This window comes from Dermacentor andersoni, chromosome 1 (genome assembly GCF_023375885.2).
Source record: "Dermacentor andersoni chromosome 1, qqDerAnde1_hic_scaffold, whole genome shotgun sequence".
Taxonomy (NCBI): Eukaryota; Metazoa; Arthropoda; class Arachnida; order Ixodida; family Ixodidae; genus Dermacentor; species Dermacentor andersoni.
In genome coordinates this window covers 166,288,361-166,311,465 of record NC_092814.1, presented here as the reverse complement: position 1 = coordinate 166,311,465, position 23,105 = coordinate 166,288,361, and the positions used below count along the sequence as shown (strand labels likewise).

At 44.5% G+C, this 23,105-nt stretch overlaps 1 protein-coding gene across 7 annotated transcripts in view; it reads right to left on the bottom strand.

The window, feature by feature from the left end:
- LOC126547063 (trifunctional nucleotide phosphoesterase protein YfkN) overlaps positions 1-23,105 on the bottom strand; it is a 92,217-nt gene that overhangs the window by 14,666 nt on the left and 54,446 nt on the right. For 4 of the 7 annotated variants that reach the window (XM_055062724.2, XM_055062726.2, XM_055062725.2 and 1 more), the window contains exons 11-13: positions 19,373-19,450; positions 16,321-16,448; positions 7,785-7,971 (exon numbers count right to left, since the gene is read on the bottom strand). In XM_055062724.2, the coding sequence (XP_054918699.1) occupies positions 7,785-7,971; positions 16,321-16,448; positions 19,373-19,450 (393 nt within the window). Of the gene's footprint in view, positions 1-6,439; positions 6,526-7,784; positions 7,972-11,447; positions 11,525-16,320; positions 16,449-19,372; positions 19,451-23,105 lie in introns of those variants that run through there. The other 3 variants (XM_055062727.2, XM_055062728.2, XM_055062729.2) reach the window with 2 other exon arrangements.

Here is a 23,105-nt window from a genome sequence, read left to right as displayed (position 1 = left end):
CACGACGATCCACTTATTTCCGGTTGTTGACGTCGGAAAGGGTCCCAGCAAGTCCATCCCGATCTGCTGGAATGGTCGGCAAGGAGGCTCGATTGGCTGTAGTAATCCGGCTGGCCTTGTCGGCGGTGTCTTGCGTCGCTGACAGTCTCGGCATGTTCTGACATAACGGGCGACGTCGGCGGTCAGGCGCGGCCAATAATACTTTTCTTGTATCCTCGATAGTGTCCGGGAAAAACCGAGGTGTCCAGCGGTCGGATCGTCATGTAGGGCGTGCAATACTTCTGGACGAAGTCCTGACGGGACAACAAGAAGGTAGTTGGCGCGGACTGGTGAAAAGTTCTTCTTCACGAGGAGATTGTTTTGAAGCGTGAAGGAAGATAATCCGCGCTTAAATGCCCTGGGGACAACGTCGGTGTGCCCTTCCAAATATTCCACCAGGCCTTTTAGCTCCGGGTCTGCCCGTTGCTGTTCAGCGAAGTCTTCCGCGCTTATCATGCCAAGGAAGGCGTCATCTTCGTCATCTTGCGGCGGCGGGTCAATGGGGGCGCGTGATAGGCAATCGGCATCGGAGTGTTTTCGTCCTGACTTGTAGGTTACAGTGATGTCGTATTCTTGTAGTCTGAGGCTCCACCGTGCCAGTCGTCCTGAAGGATCCTTTATACTCGCTAGCCAACACAACGCGTGATGGTCACTGACGACTTTGAATGGCCTGCCATAAAGATAAGGGCGAAATTTAGCTGTAGCCCAAACGATGGCGAGGCATTCCTTTTCGGTTGTAGAATAGTTGCCTTCCGCTTTTGACAGCGACCGGCTAGCGTAAGCTATCACCTGTTCGACTCCGTTTCTCCTCTGGACTAGAACGGCACCGAGGCCTAGGCTACTGGCGTCAGTATGGATTTCTGTATCGGCGTACTCGTCGAAGTGAGCAAGTACCGGCGGCGACTGCATGCGTCGTTTGAGTTCTTCAAATGCGTCGGCCTGCGGCGTTTCCCACTTGAACTCAACATCACATTTAGTTAGACGTGTCAACGGCTCGGCGATGCGTGAAAAGTCCTTGACAAAGCGCCTGTAGTAGGCACACATGCCAAGGAATCTACGCACTGCCTTCTTGTCGGTGGGCTGCGGGAACTTTGCGATGGCAGCTGTTTTCTGGGGGTCGGGGCGTACTCCGGATTTACTGATGACGTGGCCTAGGAACAGAAGCTCGTCGTAAGCGAAGCGGCATTTTTCTGGCTTCAGAGTGAGCCCTGATGACTTGATGGCCTCTAGTACTGTGGCAAGCCGCCTAAGGTGATCGTCGAAATTTCCGGCGAATACAACGACGTCATCCAAGTAAACGAGACAGGTCTGCCATTTCAATCCCGCTAAAACCGTGTCCATCACGCGCTGGAACGTTGCAGGCGCCGAGCACAGTCCAAATGGCATAACCTTGAACTCGTAGAGGCCGTCTGGGGTGATGAAGGCGGTCTTTTCGCGATCTCTTTCGTCGACTTCTATTTGCCAATAGCCAGACTTGAGATCCATCGAGGAGAAGTACTTAGCGTTGCAGAGCCGATCCAATGCGTCGTCTATCCGTGGAAGGGGGTATACGTCCTTCTTCGTGATCTTGTTCAGACGACGATAATCGACGCAGAAACGTAGGGTTCCGTCCTTTTTCTTCACCAGGACAACAGGGGATGCCCATGGGCTTTTCGACGGCTGGATGATGTCGTCGCGCAGCATTTCGTCGACTTGTTCTCTTATAGCTTCGCGTTCTCGCGGCGAAACTCGGTAAGGGCTTTGGCGGAGTGGTCGAGCGTACTCCTCGGTGATTATGCGATGCTTGGCGACTGGTGTTTGCCGAATCCTCGATGTCGTCGAAAAGCAGCTTTTGTATCGTCGGAGCAGACTTCTGAGCTGCTGTTGCTTAATCACTGGGAGACTTGGATTAATGTCGTAGTCTGGTTCGGGAACCATGGTCGTCGGGGTAGATGCGGCGGAATTCGAGAGGACAAACGCATTACTTGTTTCCAGAATTTCCTCGATGTACGCGATCGTCGTGCCCTTGTTGAGGTGCTTGAACTCCTGGCTGAAGTTTGTCAGCAACACTTCAGTTTTCCCTCCATGCAGTCGAGCGATCCCTCTTGCGACGCAAATTTCACGGTCTAGCAGTAGACGTTGGTCGCCTTCGATGACGCCTTCTACGTCAGCGGGTATTTCGGTGCCGACCGAAATAACAATGCTGGAGCGGGGCGGGATGCTCACTTGGTCTTCGAGCACATTCAAGGCGTGGTGACTACGAGGGCTCTCCGGCGGTATCGCTTTATCTTCCGACAGCGTTATTGACTTCGACTTCAGGTTGATGATTGCGCCGTGTTGGTCCAGGAAGTCCATACCGAGAATGACGTCTCGTGAACACTGTTGGAGGATAACGAAGGTGACAGGGTAAGTCCGGTCGTGAATGGTAATTCTTGCCGTGCACATTCCTGTCGGCGTAATCAGGTGTCCTCCAGCGGTCCGAATTTGAGGGCCTTCCCATGCAGTCTTAACCTTCTTCATCTGGACGGCGATGTGTCCACTCATGACTGAGAAATCGGCGCCTGTGTCGATTAAGGCGGTGACTGCGTGGCCGTCCAGAAGCACGTCGAGGTCGGTGGTTCTTTGTCTTGCGTTGCAGTTGGGTCTTGGCGTCGGATCACGGCTGCGTCGTGTTGAATTGAAGCTAGTACGTCGCGTCGTGAAGTCGTCTTTCGTCGGTGCAGTCTTGGCTTCCTGACTTCCTCGGGACGGTGGCGCGTCGTCATTATGTCGTCGAGATGGTTTCTTCGGCGCTTTCGTCGGCGGCGGAGGATCTTCGTCAGTTCGACGAACAGCAACCGCACCTCCATCGGTTGCTGCTTTTAGTTTTCCGGATATGGGCTCGCTGACCGGCCCCGGGCTGGGCCACTGTATGGTCGGCGCTGCGGCGACAGGTAGCGGCCTGGTGATGGCGAACGCGACGGTCGTCGAGGGCTCCACTGAGTAGCGGCGAGGTAGTCGGCGATGTCACGTGGGCGCTCTCCAAGGTGTGGACGCGGCGCGTTAACGGCGAAACCTCGCAGTCCCATCTCTCGGTATGGGCATCGTCGGTAGACGTGACCTGCCTCTCCGCAGTGGTAGCAGAGCGGGCGGTGGTCAGGAGCGCGCCAAACGTCAGTCTTCCTCGGGTAGCTGCGCTGGGCAACGGGTGGGCGTGCTGGCGGCGGCGGTGGTGGTCGACGGAATTGCGGCGTTACGGGGCCCTGGCGCGGAAGTGGAAAGGGACCTTGACGGCGGGCGACGGCGGCGTAGCTCATCGCTTGCGGCTGAGGCTGCGGTGGTTCTGGTTGCACCTCAGGAACTCCAAGCGATCGGTGCACCTCTTCTTTTACGATGTCGGCGATCGAAGCCACTTGAGGCTGCGACGAAGGCAAGACCTTGCGCAGTTCTTCGCGCACAATGGCCCTGATGGTCTCGCGCAGATCGTCCGTGGCCAGTGATTGAATTCCTGCGTAGGGGGTAGAGCTTGTACGGCGGTTGAATTGCCGGTTCCGCATTTCGAGTGTCTTCTCGATGTTCGTCGCCTCACGAAGAAACTCTTCGACGGTCTTCGGTGGGCTTCTTACCATCCCGGCGAAAAGTTCCTCCTTCACACCACGCATGAGTAGGCGAACTTTCTTTTCCTCGGCCATATCCGGGTCGGCGTGGCGGAACAGACGGGTCATTTCTTCCGTAAAGATGGCAACGTTCTCGTTTGGTAGCTGCACTCGGGCGTCCAGCATAGCTTCGGCCCTTTCCTTGCGCACGACACTTGTAAAGGTGCACAGGAAGCCGCTACGGAACAGGTCCCACGTAGTCAAGGTCGACTCCCTGTTCTCAAACCACGTTCTGGCGGCGTCTTCTAAGGCGAAGTAGACATGCCGCAGCTTGTCGCCGGAGTCCCAGTTGTTGAATGTCGCGATTCGCTCGTAGGTCTCCAGCCAAGATTCCGGGTCTTCAGTCGCTGCTCCATGGAAGGTCGGTGGGTCCCGGGGTTGTTGTAGGATAACGGGGGACGCTGGGGCAGCCATTGAGGTTGTCTTGACCACGATCTTCTTTGTCGCCTCAGGTAGAAGTCCGTGCTCTGGGGGCAGGCCTTGCAGTCTGCGGCTAGCACGCTGGTCTTGGGCGGTGTCGGTTTTGTCCTCGGGCTTCGGGCTTGGATCGCGGCTTTGCGGGGGCGTTCGGTACATGAACGCACAAGCACCTCCACCAGATGTCACGTGGTGGTGACGTTGAAGAAAGAACACAGTTGCAATACTGTGAACAAGAAAACTAGCTTTTATTGGGCGAACCTGTGCCCACAAAACAGGCTACACTTATAGCGCAACGATAGCGGCGAACACGCTCGGCGATCGTCGAAAATCTGATCAGCGAGTCAAGCGCGTCGGCTTTTATAGAGCAGTCGTCGAATGTTCCAGACTAATCGTTCGGACCCGCGTACCTTCCACAAAGTTCTACACCATTCGCGTTACACGATGAAATCAGATAACACAACGTTCGGCGACAACAGATAGCCGGGTAGAAGTATCGATAACTTTCCAGAAACTTCGGATACATGCAGGCGCGTCCCGCGCTGTGCGATTACATTTCTTAGGTGGCGAAACGTGGTCGCCCAATAAAGATAAGTACACGTGTCACTATGCCATACTTGTGACTGTATCATAACCGCAAATTGCGGCCAAATCCTGATTTTTTGTCCTCAAGAATGCTCAGTACCTTTAGTAACAATGCTCAACAGCACTGAAATGTAGTAAGAATTGAAAAGAATTCAAATGTACTTTTTGTGTGTGTGTAGTCCTCATTCAAACAGGTTATGTACTCCACTGAACAGCTTCAGATACTATGATACAGCAAGGGGCACTCATTAGTATGCGTAATCTGCACAGAGGAACAAGCAAACATTCATGACACACTCCATGTGTCATTGTGAAATCGCAGTTCTGCATGTACTTAATGTAGCATAAATAAGGAGTGCCACATATCCACAACTTTTTTGGTTAAGCTGTTCGCCTGTTAACACTCAAATTTCGCATACCAGTGGCATTTCACGGTGAATCCATTATACCATATTGGGTGCCTTACTTGTCTGTTTTGTCCAGAAGAAATCAGAAGTACGCATCACTGATGGCGACGCCAAGCAGGAAGTGTAGAATTTATGGAAACAGAACCATGGCACCATCTCTCACAGTAATAGTGAAACAAGGTCTGCACCACCGTTCCATTCCCACAAATTCTATGCTTTTTGTTTCATTCCAAAACAGGCAAGTAAGGTACTCATACATGGTACGTATTAAAATTAAGAATAAGGGTGTTCAAATAGTGAAAGCTACTAATCGAACCCAATACGAATACATTCAATATAAATGATCTTTGAATATCCAATTGGATGCCAAATATTTTCTCATTTCTAAACAAAGTTAAATATAGAGTCTGCATGGAGTCCTTTTGGTAAAAGAAAGGACTATTTACATTATTTGATATATGCACGTAATGCCCTTTGCAAGTGAATATCCAGTCCTCAACTAAAGGGCTTGTGAGTAATAAACTGCTTTCAGTTATCTGTTGTACCATGAAAAAAAGTAATGAAACAGAGAAACAGCATGTCACCAGATTCACATAAAGTGTTGAGCTCACTGAAGGAGATAAGTGTAATACTACAGCACTGTGCATTATTTCATAAAGGAATGCAGGCATGATGAGACTGGCCACATAATAAACTGCTTTGTCTAAGCCGAGACAGCGCATTCATAGGCTGTATAGGCAAGGCATCCTTATTGAATGACTGGAAATTACTTTCGCAGAAGTTAGCCGCTTCATGCATTTGCTGAAGAATTCTGCGCAACATTAGTGACTGTCCATCAGGATAGCCATTTGAAACAGTCCTCACTTACATCGGTCTTTTTCTTTGTATTGCTATATTATGTACTTGAACAAAAATCAATATCCAACAAACCTAATGGTGAATTCTGTAATCAAATACAATCGAGTAGCAAAGAAGATTCAATTCATATTTGCAATTTCGGTCATTCGCACACATCCCTATGCTGTACTTGGTGCGACTTTTAATTCACAGTATGTATGTGCTTATTAAACGTTTTATTTACTTTTTACCTGCCACCACTACCTGTGAGTGATGGGTGAGAAAAAGAGCTTCACATCTATGAGACAGCCTAATGAGAGAGACAGCTGCAAGATATTTGGTCACTAAGATTTCCAAACATAAAGTAAAATTGGAGTGAAAACTAACAGCTACCAAGCAACGTACTGTTAGGATTCTTACATGCACAACTGAAAGCACATCACCCCATGAATCAGAATCTTTGCATGCTGGTGCAGAAGTCAAACTGCTTGCACTAGATAAGTTTCAGCCAGAGCCATCATGCCCAGAGCTAGAGTTCACCTCGGTGGTTCACAGTTGAGACCAGTCTACCTGCACTGTGGATAGTCGCAATTCAGGGTCCAGGGAACTGAGCCCGACCGGAACCACTGAAGTGTTGCACCAGACACAAGGAGGGAAAATGCGAAGAAGCAATAAAACACCAATCTGAATAGAGAAACTTGGGCAGTGGCATGTTCCACAATTGCACATAGCTAACTGTTTCATTGATAGACAACGAAACATTACAGTCAAACCCTCAAATATGTAAAGTTCAATTAAATTAATACTTTTTTTAATGATGTATTTCATTAACACAGAATGCTTCCAGTAAAGATTATACTTTTTCCTCTACAGTTTAAATTTACAGAAACATCTGCATGTCCTGTGTGCACTTTATCAGACTCTGCAAGAAAGCACAGACATAGTGAGTAAAATGCATCACTGTTCCATTTACTATCCCAAGGCCATGTTGGTGCCTCCACTGCCTCTTTTCTGCTTGTGCCTGTGAAGGTACTCAACACATGCAAAAAGAAGCAAACCTTGTACACTGACAAGCAACAGCCAAATCTTGCAATGTCTGTTTGATCAATTGACATTGTCAACAAATGGTGACGAGTCCGTAGCCTACAAGACAAGGGGCACGTTTTTGCACACAGTTTGGGCACAGGAGCACTAACATGTCAAAGTTTTCACACAAGCAGTTGTGTTCTTGCACATGCTCCCCAGTTACACCATTAAAAGGAAGTGTATGCGAATAGTGCTCCCCAGGACTGACCGGTTAACCAGTGGCCTGAAACACACATGAGGCACGCCAACGTCAGACTACTTAGGCATTTTAGCATAGCACCATTAGCAACAACAAGACTGGTTTCAGTACAGCACAAGTAACTTCATTTCTACGAATGAAACACATTATGTTAGAACCAAAATGTGATTTTTAGCTATCAGCAACTGGTGCAATGGATGTATATCACTGCACACTTCATGTGGCCACACAGCACTGCTTAAACAAACTCCCAACACAGAGAGAAGAAAGCAATAATTCATGTGGTCCTTTGTTATCATGGCTTGCTCCATCTTAAGTGATGGATGTCGACATTAAAGACATCACACCACACCACACAGGCTTCATGCCCATACCATGACAGCACTGCTTTGGTTATACTTTTCTAGCTCTCATGGTGACACAAAATGAGTCAACGTTTGAAGCATGTAATCTGGGGTTGATTTTCTAATGTAACCATATTTAAAGATTGCACTACTCATTTGCTGCATGCTAGCCAACATGACTGTAGTGAACATCTAAAATTTGGATGCAGGCAGTTTGGCTGCATTAGCATAAAAACTGACAGAATAAGGAGCTTACTTCTTCAGTCAAGATGACTATGCGATTCTCAACTTTTGGCTCCATTTTGCATGTCTCGTGCTCAACGTCTTCAAGCGAAGTCTGCCGCTGGCGAAACAACCCCCTTCTTGCTGATGCATCAAGGCTGAGGCCTCGCTTCAACGGCGGCTTCGTGGTGACGTCTTCACAAGTTCGCACCAGACTGTGCCTTCAGAGAAATTATTGAGAAAAGAACATTGAGTGCCCACTTCCATGTTCATTTTTCTGGTACTGCTCTTGCACTGTTTTGATTTAACAGTGTCTGAGGTGCATTGGCAAGGTGTGCTGATCCACCCAATTACTCCAATACACATAACCTGTTTCGGCTGAAGTAGAAACTTTTTTTGGCCGCAGCATAGAAGGAATCAAAATGCACTTTCAAGTTAACAGTCTTGGGGCACATAATTCTTTCTTTCTTTCTTTCTTTATTGTTTCCTCAGACACAGTCTAAGAGGGGGCTGAGGCTAAAGGCGACAGAGCACCTGACAAGGGCCCCAGCCCCCTTGCACAATATACACAGCCAAAATACATCCACAAAGTTCAGTCAGACAGACATCATAGGTTCAGACAGTGGGCAATATTAAAAAGGGGGACTAGTCACTGCTTGAATATAAAGTCAGCAAATAATTGATACAAAATATTTACATACGCAACATAATTCAATTCAGTCACAACATAGTCAATTTCAGCCTAACGCTCTTGTAGAATCTTGGGTAACAGATTGATCTCTTACTGCTTTAACACAGTCTGCAAAATTATCTTATTCTTTGAATCCTGGGGTTTTACATGCCAGAACTAAGATCTGATTATGAGGCACACCATAGTGGGGGGGGGGCTCCAGATTAATTTTCACCACCTGGGATTCTTTAAGGTGCACCCAATGTACAGGCGTTTTCTGCATTCCGTCCTCATCGAAATGTGGCCGCTGCGGACAGGATTGAACCTGTGACCTTGAGCTCAGCAGTGCAACGCCATAGCCACTTGGCTACCACACTGGATGACCTCATTCTTTACTAGCATACTTAACACAGCATATGGAGTCTACAGCACTTATTTAAGGTGCTTTCAAAGAGATGACTGAACTTGTTCGGTCATGTATAAGGAAGGTAGTGGATGCTCCCTGTCCTGACAGTTACCATGTTAAAAGCCTACAAGAATGCAAAAAAGGAAAGCTTGCTGCAAGGAGTCAAAACAAACACTTCCTGCACGATAAGGGAATACATGTTCTTCACATTTACCAAGTGACTACTATCCAATATAGCATGAGAATCCTATGATTTCCAACTTTCCATCGATCCCTGCAAAATATATGCTAACTTTTTAATATGCTCCAAGTTGGAGAAGTTGAAAACCACGGACAAGACATATTTTGTATATTTTATATCTTTTTACTCCCAGTACTTCTGAGTAATATCGCTGACATTCTTTCTGTTTATGCACTTCATGGGTGCTTCTTCAAATTTCACATAAAGTTCTCGAAGACATTGCAAGAAATTACTTCTGCTTCGCTGCCATCCAAAAATTCAATGAGTAAACAACTTTCTGTTATTCAAGTTATTCAAATTTATTGAAATACGGCATTCTTGAAGTAAAACAATAAAACAAAACAACACCGAACATTTTTCCATTTTTAGAGGTAAGGAAAGATTTAAGCTGGTCAATATTCAAAATGACTATTTAGTAGTAATCCCAAGGCTGGCACCAATTTCATTATATTCGTCCTCAAGATGCAACGCTGTTCCAAATATGTCTCGTATAGTGCACAAGGAAGGCCTTTACGAAAATGTATACAGTAAAACCTCGTTAAACTGTACCCGCTTAAACAGTAGTTTCGTTTTAAAAGTAGTAAAGTCAAATCCCCGACTCAGCAGCCATTGAACATAATGTGTTTTGTATCTGCATAAACCATACCAGCTTATTGCGTAGGTATCGGTTAATACATAGTGTTTCCACTTTTCATTGCGCAAACACGGTGGTACATCGTCTCTATCGGCCGGCCCGGCAGAACAACAAGCCTCAGAGATCAGAACAGCCTCCAAGCGCCCTGTGCGTTTTAGCGTGAAGGCACATCTACATCATTTCGGCGCCGTGCCAGAGGGTGTTGTGGTGTCGTGCAAGCAAGGACTCGCGTTATTGCCGAAGCTCGGATAAAAAAAAGACGCTGGGTGCTCAGTATAGAAGAAAAATTAGAAACCGTTCATGCTATAAAACGTGACACGAAGTCGGCGCTGGCACGTAACATGGGTTTACTGTTGACTACTGTGTGTGGCATTTGGAATGCGAAGAAGTTGCTCGGCAGCGCTGCTGCGACCGTGAAGAGATGTCGGCTATGAGGTTCGACTTTTCGCCATCGTTGCCTATGTTGTTGCCGAAGTGTCGCCTAGCGACAGTGATGAGGACGACATGGGAAGCAACAGCACGGGTGATTCAGGCCCGATAGTGGCAGAAGCTGCGCGTTACGTCAGCCTCATGAATGCAATCGCCGCAACGAGAACAGCACCCCGCAATGAAAAGGGCGCCCCGCGACTTCTGCAATGCTATCGCGCCCATGCACGGATATAATGCAACGCAAACGAGGAATCTGCCATGTGAGTGTTTGTCGAGAAGAGGGGGCTGGCTGAAAAGCTGGCTGGCAGCTTTGAGTTTGAGGCTGCTGTCGTTGCTGCTAGGCCGCTGCTGCATGAAACGAAAATAAGACTTTTGTTGCACGAAATGAATAAATACTGTAAGTTTTTTCCCTTTCATCGCACTCTCTCCGAGTTCTGTTTTTCACAGGTAAGTGGGCAATCTCATGCTATTTTGGTTAAGGAGTAGTACCGTTTAGTACGTAGTTTTTCCGAGCTCCGGCCAACTACGGCTTAACAAGGTTTCACTGTATATAGAATACCTATGTGTTTTGCTGCATAGCTTGGGGATAACTATACTGAAACAGACGTTTGTCTCCAAATTTCTGGCAGCTAGATGTGCTTTGAAAACTAAGCAGTTCAATGCTGCAATTGCTACACATTCACTCGAAAGATTAAATTTAATTGGTAATATTAATTATTGAAACATTTCTGCCTATCGCTCAGATTATGATGGCCATGATTACAAATTTATTTTTATTTATTTATTTAGAACATACTGCAGTCCGTAAACCAAGTAGGGGTGGCATAATACAAAAAAAACTAACTAATAATTTGTAGCTGAAAAATATTTTTTATCCCTAATGTGTTTTTATAATTTTATAATATACAGGGCTACCGATCAGCACCAGCACAGACAAGTTGCTATAATTAGGCCTACACAACACAATAGACGAGTTCATTGAAGCGCAATGTACGGCACAATATGAACGCCTCTCTAAGACTAGAGCAGGCAGACACACCCTAGAGAGACTAGTCATAGGTTACCACACACAGCACGGTGTCAAGGTGGTCATCCCAAGAGAGACGAAGGAAACAATGGCAATACCCTCCATACCAAAGAACATGCACCCAGAACACAATAAGGACAGACAAGAGAACAGAGTAAAGCAGATACAGAATAAATTTGGCAGCGACAAGGATGCAGTCTTCGTAGACGTGGCTCTATACAATCGCAGACGGGGGTTTACAGCAGCTGTAATTGATAGCGAGAAACAGTGTAAGATGTGCATGACGATACCCTCAGACGGCAGTGACCCTCAGATAGCAGTAAGAAACTTTGCCAACGGCCGAATCTCCCAGGATGCACTACGCATTCTTCTTGCAGGAGGCCAACATAGGAAAAGAAAGATATACATGACATGGACACCTGCTCACCCCTCGCGGAGGACAGCAACAACAAAGCAACATACGACGCGACTCCAGGTCTTACATACCAAGCCGCGGTTGCTAGTGACGGCACGGCACCCTCCGGATGTGACGGGACGGTAGATGAGTGGGAGTGGGAGGACAGAATGACCAGATATAATGCCATCACAAAACACCATAGGTTACAGAGGGGCATATTCCCGCGACCTCACCCAAAATTGACAAAAAATCAGTTTGATGCATGGCGGCAGTTACAAACTAAGATGTATCCGAATCCTGCACTCTCACACATCATATATCCAGATATATATCAAACCGGCAAATGCAACAAATGTGAATCCAGAGCCACTCTGGAGCATATGTTATGGGAATGCCGAGGGATATGTAACAATAACGAGAACGCGGCCTCTAGCAAACATGCTGGGAGGCCGCACTGGAAGGCCCTGCCCTCGAGGATCAACTGTGGGCCATCCAGCGGGCTGAGGATGCCGCCAGGACCCACGAACTCCTGGCCATCACCTACTGCAAATTGGTGGGGAGGGCCTTTGGCCCTCCCCACCAACTTGCAGGACACACAATAAAGTTATTTCCTCCTCCTCCTCTGCTGAAACGCAGGGTAGGGATAGTGTTTCAAAAATGTTCATGAAAAACCGTTATAGAGAGAAGTGTTGGCAGGTACTCTTGAGTAATTGATGCGCTTGCAAGCACATTTGGCATTTTAGTGTGTTTCTACTGCCCCCTTTGAAAGCTACAATTTATATTTGCAAGGAAAATATTTTTACTGAGAATTTGTGTTGGGAACCTAAAATAACATGGATAAATACTGCTTATGTACAACCCAAACTTCTCAACCCTTTCTGTCCTGGAATTTTTTACATGCGCACACATTTTCTCTTCCTTTGCATTTTATGGAAAATAATACTCCAGATACACAAACTGTTTCAATATACAGACAGTTTTATCAGCACAGAGGAACGTAGCCTTGAGCCAGTGCGCCGCACCAAACTCCTCCTCACATTGGTATGTGTGAATTGCCATTTCTCCCAGCGGCAGCTTGGAATGGCAGCGTTGCCATTGCAAATTAGTGCTATTCTAATGTGTTCCGTCTGCTATTGCTATGATGTCAGATGACACAAAGTCAATGAGCTACCACTCTGCTGTATTCGGCTGCAAAAATAACTTTCAGAAGCAAATGTGACACACATCTTCAGTTGCGGAAACTCTGTGGAATCTGCTGCTGCGGTTGCAGACAAGCATCGGATTTGGATTGCAAAGCACAAACAGAAAGCACATGGTACCATGAGCTTCGTCATGTGTATGTAAAAAAGATTTTGTTTCCAGTTAGCACAGGGCAATGAACTCGGCACCCATGATCAAACTGGGATATGAATGAAAGGTGCATATTCAAGTCAGTGGACGAAGACAACTATTTCTCCGTGCACGCACATTGAAGTTATTCTGTTCAAATGTGCTCTAAGATTATCATGCTTGGCAACCAACGCTCTGGTGGAAGTTGACTGGGGACGTACTATTATGAAAACGGTACATGCCGACAAACAAAATGAAGGTGCATTCTTTTTCGTTCTATACTGGCCCCTCCTGCATGGGCCAGTATGTTGGCCTGCAGTATGAATAAAATAAAGCGCCATGCTTACCATGTGCCGGCCACGTATAGTTCACATGGGCTCTCTCTCTCCTAATATTACTGGCAGGTTGCCTGGTCTTTGACTCACATCGTACACTGCATTACTTCAGGAAATAAAGTTGCTGTTGCAGTTAGTAGTTTTTCGTTTATCAGGTCTCTCAAGCCGGCGTGGTGCGCTTGCACAGGCACCACTCAGTGTGCAGTCTTTCAGCATCTCGCACGCATCTGGTCGATCACGGCATATTCGGGGACACTGTCACCAGGTCTTTTTATAAAGTACTCCATGTTAACAGCCATTTCGGTCCAGTTAATTTACAGTTGTTTATTTTGACAAAAAAACTTGATGCCCAGGTGCCAGGTAAACAATGCCTAGAAAACTGCACTGCGAAAATTTAGGAGCACAAAAGCTAGCAAAACGTTTCCTTTCCTTGGAGCTTCACTAGTTACCTGGATAGGGATGTACACTGGTGCAGCATACCACATGCCGCACACAGAAACAACTCCGATTGTTGCCACCTGGGCGACACCTTAATATGTAATGTATCGGCAATGTTCAGATTTGACTCGCCTCCTATTTTGATCATGGGCAGAGCTATGGCAGCGCCTCTAGGCCCATCGCCATTCGATATTGCGACTATACCAAAGCTCGAAGCTTATTAACGACATGTTAAGAAGATTCCCAATCGCGAAAATTTGTTGGGACCTCTTGGGAAAACGCAAAGTCATGTCACTCATCCTCAACAGCATGTTCGCTGCGCACCCTCTAGCATGCTTCCACATGGCAGCATGGGGCCGGACAACAGACGGCGATATGATCGCAAACTGGCGGCGCCCTCATTAAAATGGTCTACAAACAGGGTTTTGGAAACCGCACCTTAAGCTGTAATGCATGTCCCAAATCAAAACCATTGAATTAAATTAAAATCGCATTAAACAGAGTCTCAGTGAAGCATAAATATTGTTTGCATATCAGGAGTTCCATTTATTGACAAAATGCTCTGAAATAACGATGTCATTTCCAATGGTGCAGAGTGCAGAAAAAAGAAAATAGAGAACGAAATATGCAACCGGTACCTCATGGTGCACATTATTATTAGTAAATAATAATAATAATGTGCACCATGACAAAGTTATCATTATCCTTTTAGTCCTATTTCTTGTTCTGCTTTCAGTTATTCACAGAGAGATGAGAAAGCCTCATTTCAAGTCATATTTTTGTTTTAATGTACTGCTTGCATAGAAAACTAACCAGCCATCATGGTATTCCAGTGAAGCAGCCATTCCATTTTAAGGGAAGACCTGGTTTTAGCCTTTGTGGTCATGAGAATTTACCCACTTTATGGTAGTTCTGGTCAGAAACTAGTTCACACATTTTGAACACCGTGCAGGAAGAGTACTTGTTGAAGAAAGGTACAGTAAGCAATTAAATTCCGAAAATTTTCTTTGTTCCTGAGGCTCTTGTACAGTGCACAGCCTCCAGTCAGCATCACATTATGGATTACCACTACAAGAACTGTTCTCTCTAGGGTCTTCACCATCGCTTTCTTTTTCAGTGCTCTCACCTGAAGGTATTTGTATTTGTACCTGAGAACAAATATATTCCTACTCAGCACTAAAATCATCTTCAGATTCTCTAAACTCCCACGAGTTCATTCCATAAAACCCATGTGGATAAAACATTGTCACCCTCTCAATGCTTTGCACCATGAAAAGCGAGTATGAACATCTTTAAGTGTGCCATAAAAAAGGCACGGTGCTCATATACAGATACTGCGAAGTGCAATTACCAACAATTCAAAAATAAAACTAAAAAACTCAGCACAGGCATGTATTGGGCATTTACCAAGATGTGACCAGAAATGATATTTACACGTATCAGGAGAGGCCTGACACTTTACCGCAAAGGGTTATGGGCCAAAAAGTTTAAAACGCATTCATGCATGGGTGCCCAGACATACAACACATACATGGTTACTGTGTGCTGTTCAGAATCCGCAGGTCTTGGAGAGCTTGTTTCTGAGACATGACTAATGAGTTGCAACTCGGCTTTAAAGTCAGAAAAATCACCACTTGTAAGAAGAGACCCAGACCATGTTTTGAAAACGCTTATTTCTTATTTATATAATTTTTTTTTTACTGTGACTTTTGCAGCTGCCCAAACTGTTTCTCAACATTGTGGTTGGATTAAGAAAATCTTTTAAAACATTACAATGCTGACGAATCGCTCGGTACAATGAAGTCAAGAAAACAACATAACATGTGTCAAGAAATCACAATATCGACGCACAACACGATATAATCGTTTCATGCAACTAGGCACTCCATATGCTTTACCCACAGACTCCACATAAGGAACTAGAACATGTGACAACTCCCACTATCATGTGCCTACTATTTTCGCCGTGTTACCATGTGCCCGCCACACTATCAATAAGATTTCCTGACCACTGCTCCACTACCTTGCAACATCTTGGCCACTCCTAATACATGGCACCAATACTCGATACCCCTCCATAGAAGTCAGCAGTAGGGTGCTCAGTGCCCTCCCTGTCAAAGTAGCACCATCTCTGGAGTCAATTTTGTCCCGACATCTTCACAATGATAATGCTCAGACACAGTTAACACGTCCTTCTGCACTTAAAGACCAGATACAAAAGAAATGGTATCACAAGGCCAAAGAGACAGGACAATTCTTTAGCCCTGACTCAAAATCTTAATTTTTTTCCGAACAATAGTCTCTTGTCATTAGCACTATTCACATCAGGCATGCCTGACATGAAACTCTGTAATAACAGCATTCCACTTGCACAAGCAGCATCTGTACTGCACAAAAAGAATTGTACAGCATTGCAGGTAAAGCAAATCAGCAACTTGAACTCATAGTGAGAGTAGCATTATGTGACACTGTTCATTCTGATGATGTATCACAAGATTTGGCCTTTAAAGCAGATTTGTATTCCCACATGCAAAGGGTGTTAAATATCATATAATACCTAGAGATAATATATATACACAAGTGTGAAACTGTCGGCCTCCACACATTACCTAAATCGCATCAGAAACCTTGACGAAAAAGTACTAAAAAGTAAAACTAGCATACCGTCGGGACAAGCAGACCAAACTCTGGCGGTGATGGGTGCGGGGTTGGGCAACACCAGTGAGGATGCGGACTGCTTGGAAGTGATTTTGCACCGCTGTGCACAATTCAGGGCTTTCATCTTCTCTCAACTGGCAAAAACACATGCACAAAAAAAACCCACACAGAACAGGTCAAGGCAGCTCTTTGAATTTTGCTCATACATGTGCTCGTGATTTTCGCAACATAGCCAAACATTAGTAGAACTGATTGAGTTTCACAGCTCAAGCATGACAATTCTTCTTGATGGAGTATAATCGAAGGCTGGCTTACATGCTGTCACTATTACTGATATGGCATGCCTCCATCAAAAGGAAACTTAATTACTGTGCCTGAATAGAATCTCACTCCAGTAGACTTCCATTAATACAACTCCAGATAATTATAGACTTTTCTGTTAATTTGATCCCAACCGAAGGTTTCATCCTGCTTGCATACATTCCTATGGTCTGAAGCCTTTTGTTATTTTTATCCTGAAATTGAACCCTCACCACATGATTCGAACTTCACTATTAAACACACACGTGCCTGACCACAATAGCGAATCCGATGACTGCAACATCTGTCTTGATGGCACTAGGGGACAGTAAATGTGTTGAAGATGTGTTATCTCCCATCTAAAACGATTTCCAGCCTGCCCTACGCCGACTTCAAAGCAAAATAAGCAGCCACAATGAACAAGTGCTGCATTTACCAGATATTAATACACACCTTTCTTCTAAGAAAATTGTGGAAATTGCCTGCACATTACAAGTAGAAATGAAATTGAAACTGCATTGGCAGCGTTGGCAATGCCGATATGTGCCATGGCCGTGCTGTGTCATCACCACTGTCATCACAGGATGGCAACACCTTTTTACATAGGATGGCAATGACAAAGTGTAGCTTTCAATTTTTAATTATGGAAGCATGTTCAAAAGATAAGTTATTTTACTTGCTCAGCTAGTGGTCAAGTGTTTTTAAAAAAGCGTTCTGGAGACTAGAAGTTACATGCGTCACAGGATGAACTGGCGAAGTGGTTAGTCTAGGTGTGGGCCACCACTACCCTGTTCATTATGGTTGCAGAGTTGTTTCAGAAATGTGGAATATCAAATGCAATTGGCTGCATAAAGGACTACATGTTCTGGTCCACGGACAGTGATGAGTTTTCTGAGGGTGACAACGATGGACATCAAGTGTACATAAACTTCCATTCTGTGAAGGTAAACCCTGCAGTTTTAATCTTTTTTTTTGAGTGCCATAACTGAAAGCATGCTATGTTTTTTTCCCCTTTTCTTTTCTTGTGCATGTGTTATAAAATCGGGTGCGCATTGTTTTCTACTTTTAACCCATAAGAAGTGGACATATTAGAAATGGGTAAATATTGCCATATGAAGTAGTAGTGTGTTTAGACGTTTTCTTGTGCTTCTCTATGAATTCAACCAGCCAGCTAATTTGATCAGACTAATTCACCCTGTCAAGGTCGTAGTATTAACTGAAGTTGACTATTTTCAAATTTAGGAGTAGTTACAACAGTTCAATGAAAGGTTAACCAGTGTTCCACTGGCCAATGACTGTTTGTGCTCATTCATCCTTTGATTAAGGTAATGGCCAGTCAGCTCAACATGAAAACAACCACAACTAAAAGAAATCTAGTGAAATCCAATAAATAATCTCTTAATTCGAAAAACAGATAATTCGAACTGCTCTGTGGGTCCTGGCAAAGTCTTATGCATTCTAATAGGGAAAGGCTCCGGTGAATTTGAACTCCAAAAACCGTCCAACGGTTACTTCGAACATAATTTCTAGCTCCCATGGACCGTTTTTCAGACAAATCTGAGCCAAAGGTGAAAGTTGAATGAGTTGCTAGCTACAGTAATGTCATGTGCTGCAAAAATGGCAAAGATGTGTGGGGAGCCAATATGGAACCCGAGCAAGCAAAGCAGTGCACGCCCTCCTTTCCCATCCAGCTTGAAAGGAGCAGGGAGACAAATGGTGGGGAGGCTTCTTCCAGCACATGTCATCGAGTGCTGATGGAAAAAAAGATACGTACCATATTGTTTTCGTGTGTAACGCGGCACGCTGCTGTGAAGCAACACTTGCAGCAGAGATTTGCCTAGATTGGATACTATATTTAATGGGGCTCTCAATAGTTCGAACTCCTGTTTTATTCAAATAAATTTCCCATACCCTTGGAGTTTGAATTAACGAGATTCTACTGTAGTATAAGCTAGTATGATGTTGCATTCTATGGACTTGTAAGCAGTGCATCTGATATAACATCTGTCAAATCTTTTTCCATTCAGTTGCTCTTTCTCTGCACAGGAGCAACTTGACAGATGTTAGGTAAGACATACTACTAACAAGTTCGTAGAATGGAAGATTGGAGTGGTTAATAAAAGTCCTATTAGTTGCAGTTGCTTCTATGTAGGGCAGGTTGGCCATTTCCTCAATTGGAGATTGGATGCCCACAAATGATCGCTGATTGGCAGACTGCCATCTAAGATATGCGAGGTTCTATTCAGACAAAGAAAAGAAGTGTGTCTTATGGTCAAGGAATGCCACATCAGGAACTGCAGCAGCAGCATGTAAGCCAGCCTTCAATTATCTTTCATGCAGAAAACCTTCATGCCCACTATCTTTCTTGAGTGCATGTGTGCTCTATGCTGCCTTCACTTGAGCATACGAAGATAGTTTATTTCTTTTTTACCACAGTATGTTTGGTATTTCACTTGACAGTTTGACAGTCTGTGTTTGTGCTGTCCTTTTCATCTGTATTGCATCTGCGCTTTTCTGTGCCCGATTTTACAATCATAAATCCTCGCTAACTCGCACTGCTTTCTATTTTTTTAAGTTCACTGCCAAGCCACACCATTCTATGTTTCCTGAACTTTAGTCTGTTGAAGATACCACAGCACATTGGTGTTGGCATCTGCAAAGACTTACAGATTTTCTGTGGTTTTATTGTCCTTGTTTGGATGTTCTGCATAACACCCTTGCGGGAGGAATAAAAATGAAGGAATAAAAACATACGCACCAAGACTTCACACTCCTTGAACACATCATAGCCATCTTTTCCCTGAGCAAGGTAGTTCTTTGTCACCAATCTATATTTCTGATTCAAACAAATAGAGACAAAGAAAGAGGGGCAAGGATTTTTCACATCACTTTAGTCATCTTTTCATTCACATAAGAGGAATGTCATTGCAGATAACGTTTCCACGTCACATTTAAAAAAAGTAATTATTATATGCTGTAAAGATAACAAATATGCAAGGAAGCAAAAAAACATTAAAGCCAAGTGCCATCAGCACAAACCTAGTGCAAATTCTCATATCCCATACAATCTTCATTTTCCAATTTGAAACCACACTGGGTGTGTTCGGATAAGGACAGACCTAGAGGAGTTTCGACTATTTTTTGTTTTCAGCGAAGATATTATATGAGGAGGGAAAATGTCTCTGTGGAAAGGAATCAACCTTTGTTTCGCGAGGCACAGTGTGAATTTTCAGCAAAGAAATTGTAATTAACTAAATGAAAAGAACAGCATTTTTGAGACTTGCAGACTTTACAAGTTCTAAGACCTATCACACCAAAACTAAAACATTGCACACCAAACATTTTTTGGTAATTTTAAACTATTAAATTAAATTATGGAATTTTACGTGCCAAAACCAAGATCTGATCATGAGGCACACCATAGTGGGGGACTTCGGAAATTTGGACCGCCTGGGGTTCTTTAACGTGCAACTAAATCTAAGTACACGGGTGTTTTCACATTTCACCTCCATCGAAATGCAGCCGCCGTAGCCGGGATTTGATCCTGTGACCTCATGCTTAGCAGCCCAACACCATAGCCACTAAGTAATCTTAAACTACTAGAACTACTAGTCCAAGGAAACTAACTTACAACGCCCACAGTATCTTTTTGTTTTTTGAATTGCAAAACCTTCCTTCTTAAGCAAGTTTAAACCCTGAAATCAGAGGCTTTGTGGGGCCATTTATTTTTAGCTAAGGCGATGAAGCAATTAACGTAAAATATTCGCAGCTACATTACATATTTATCTTGTAATAAAATCCTGAAAAAAACTAAATTTCAAAAGTAGCAGAAGTTGGCCAATTTTAAGGGCATTTAAAAAAAAAGAAGATCAATAAATTTTGATAAAAATTTCACAGAATGCCCTCAGAGGACTGATAAATCTAGTACTCCAACAATATGTTGCAATATTTTATTTTAGGTCTAAGAATTGAGCCTGCTTTTAGAACCCTGTATGGTTATTCCTATGATCTGTGTAGCTCTAAATATAAAATCGAAATGACATTTATATGGCAGCCTTAATAGTTTGAAATTACCCAAAAAATGTTTGGCAGTGTACAATGTTTTAGTTTTGGAGCGATAGGCCTTCGAACTTGTAAAATCTGCAAGTTGCAAAAATGCTCTTCGCCACCTCTAGTGAATAAAATTTTTTTTGATAGAATTCCGCACTGCATCTCGCAAAGCAAAGGTTGATTTCTTTATAGAGAGCCATTTGTGCACCTCACATAAAATTTTTGCTGAAAAAAAAGTAGTCGGAACCCCCCCCCCTAAGTCTGTCCTTATCTGTGTGCGTGCGTGCACACACACACACACACACACACACACACACACACACACACACACACACACACACACACACACACACACACACACACACACACACACACACACACACACACACACGCACGCACACCATATAAAAAGAATACTTTTCTAACTCGCATGTGCCAACCTCTATTGTCTGTCATCATACAGCACAACTGACATAGTAAGTTTTTCATGCAACACAAGGTTTTCTACTGTTGGTGAAACTAAATAAAACATCCTACAAATTGTTAACAAAATAAATTAACAGGTTAAAAATGGAGGTAGCTTCTAGTTAACACAAACCTGTTAACAACAATCAGTCCACCTCATTCAACTGCATTAATAGGTCAGTGTGAAACAGTATGTTGAGACTCAATCATAGCATCAGAATACAGTGAAACCTCAACGTAACAAACCCCAACGTAATCAAAGTTTTACTTTTCATACCTGGATGTCCATAGAATGCCCTGTACATTTAGCATCCATATAACGATGTGTGTTTATGCATGATTTCATTGTAACAAAATTTCACCCGTGCCTTGAAGAAAGACTGAGGCATTAAATATAAACGATACTGCAGGCACCGGTGGTCCAATGGCTGAATTACATGTGGTTGTTTGCGGATGAACCGCACTCAGCAACCTGGCCAAGAGTGGCGCGGGAGCAACAAAAGCTCCCTGCACAAATGTGTGCAGTGTATACAGTAAGTACAGCATAGACTGCTTATAGCGTAAGTCACCAGAGTCGCGAATATCTGCACAATAAGCGTTGCTGCATTATAACCAGAAATACATTTTTCAGTGGCTGCAACACGTGCAAAACATGTAGCCCAAGCAGCCACACGTATCTGAGAATCTACCTTTTCCACGGCGCGACAGCACATGTGCCCTGCCCTAGCAGATTAGTTACGAAATGTTTTGGAAGGGACGCATGCATGGCTGCGCAACCTGATATCGGGGAAAAGTACCCCGAAAAAAAAAACTAAAAGAAAGAAAGAAAAACACACGGACACGCACTGCAGCAAACATTTGTGCCATGTACCACATTGGAGCTTGCCGCCTGTGCAGTGCTGAAAACCTGCCTAACGTAAAACTGTAACTCTACTTTAACACAGAAAGCAGCCAGGGCTTCATCCGGACTGCACCGTGAACCATTTGCCGCCTTGCATTGATGGCTAGCAAATTTATCAATAAACCACTGCGCTACATTTGGGCGACACTTGAAAAACATCACATTGCTGACGAAGTCTTCTTGCAGCATCAGCCCCCTCTTGCTGGTGGTGGCAGCACGTGCCTGACTTCACAGACTCATTTAGGGCACGGTAACACTGGGTCAATACGAGATCAACAACTCGCTGATGCCAACGATTGGTTGACTATTCAGCACAGTGTGTTGCTGAGACCATTTTATCATAATAGGCCAACAACGACACAAGCGACGGGCACAAGTTGTTGTAGCGCGACCATCATCGCTCAACCAAACCCCACACGATCAGCCATCAAACCAACAATGTGATAGCCGCAGCACCTTCGCTTGTATATATAATTAATCGCGCTCAAAATGAGTCGAAACATGCCTTCGAAGTTGAAATACACAAGCTACAGTCCTCTCAAGCCGTGCAAATGAAGTTTGAGCCAATGTTGATCCTGTTTAGCGCAGGTTGAGTTTAGCCTGGCCCCACAGAGTTCGTGCAACCGCTACCGGCAGACCTGAACTTAAAATAAGCAGTTAGAACGAAAGAAACTGCTCTTGCCGTTCAGTTGTGGCACTATAGCGATTTGATGTCAACTACTCTTCTCTTTGCACGGGGCCAATAAGCAGCAAGCGCCGACATATAGCACTGTGCCAACATATGTACGTCACCACTCCCGAAGGCTGCCAGTCACATTCGCTATGTAGATGGGTGGGTCTGTATGTGTTGTTATGCTGATGCATTTCTTAGTTCCAGAGAAGCACTGTCTGCCACCTCTGCATCAAATGAGAAACAAGTGACAGGGCATATGGTACAGCAGCATAAACTCACTCAGTTACAAACGGTGTCAGTGATGGCATCCGCATTTTCAAGAGAGAACTTCATGGCCTATAAGTGAGAACTTATGCCGAGCAGTTTTCTCAAATACATTACAGCACGCGCAAACTGAAAGTA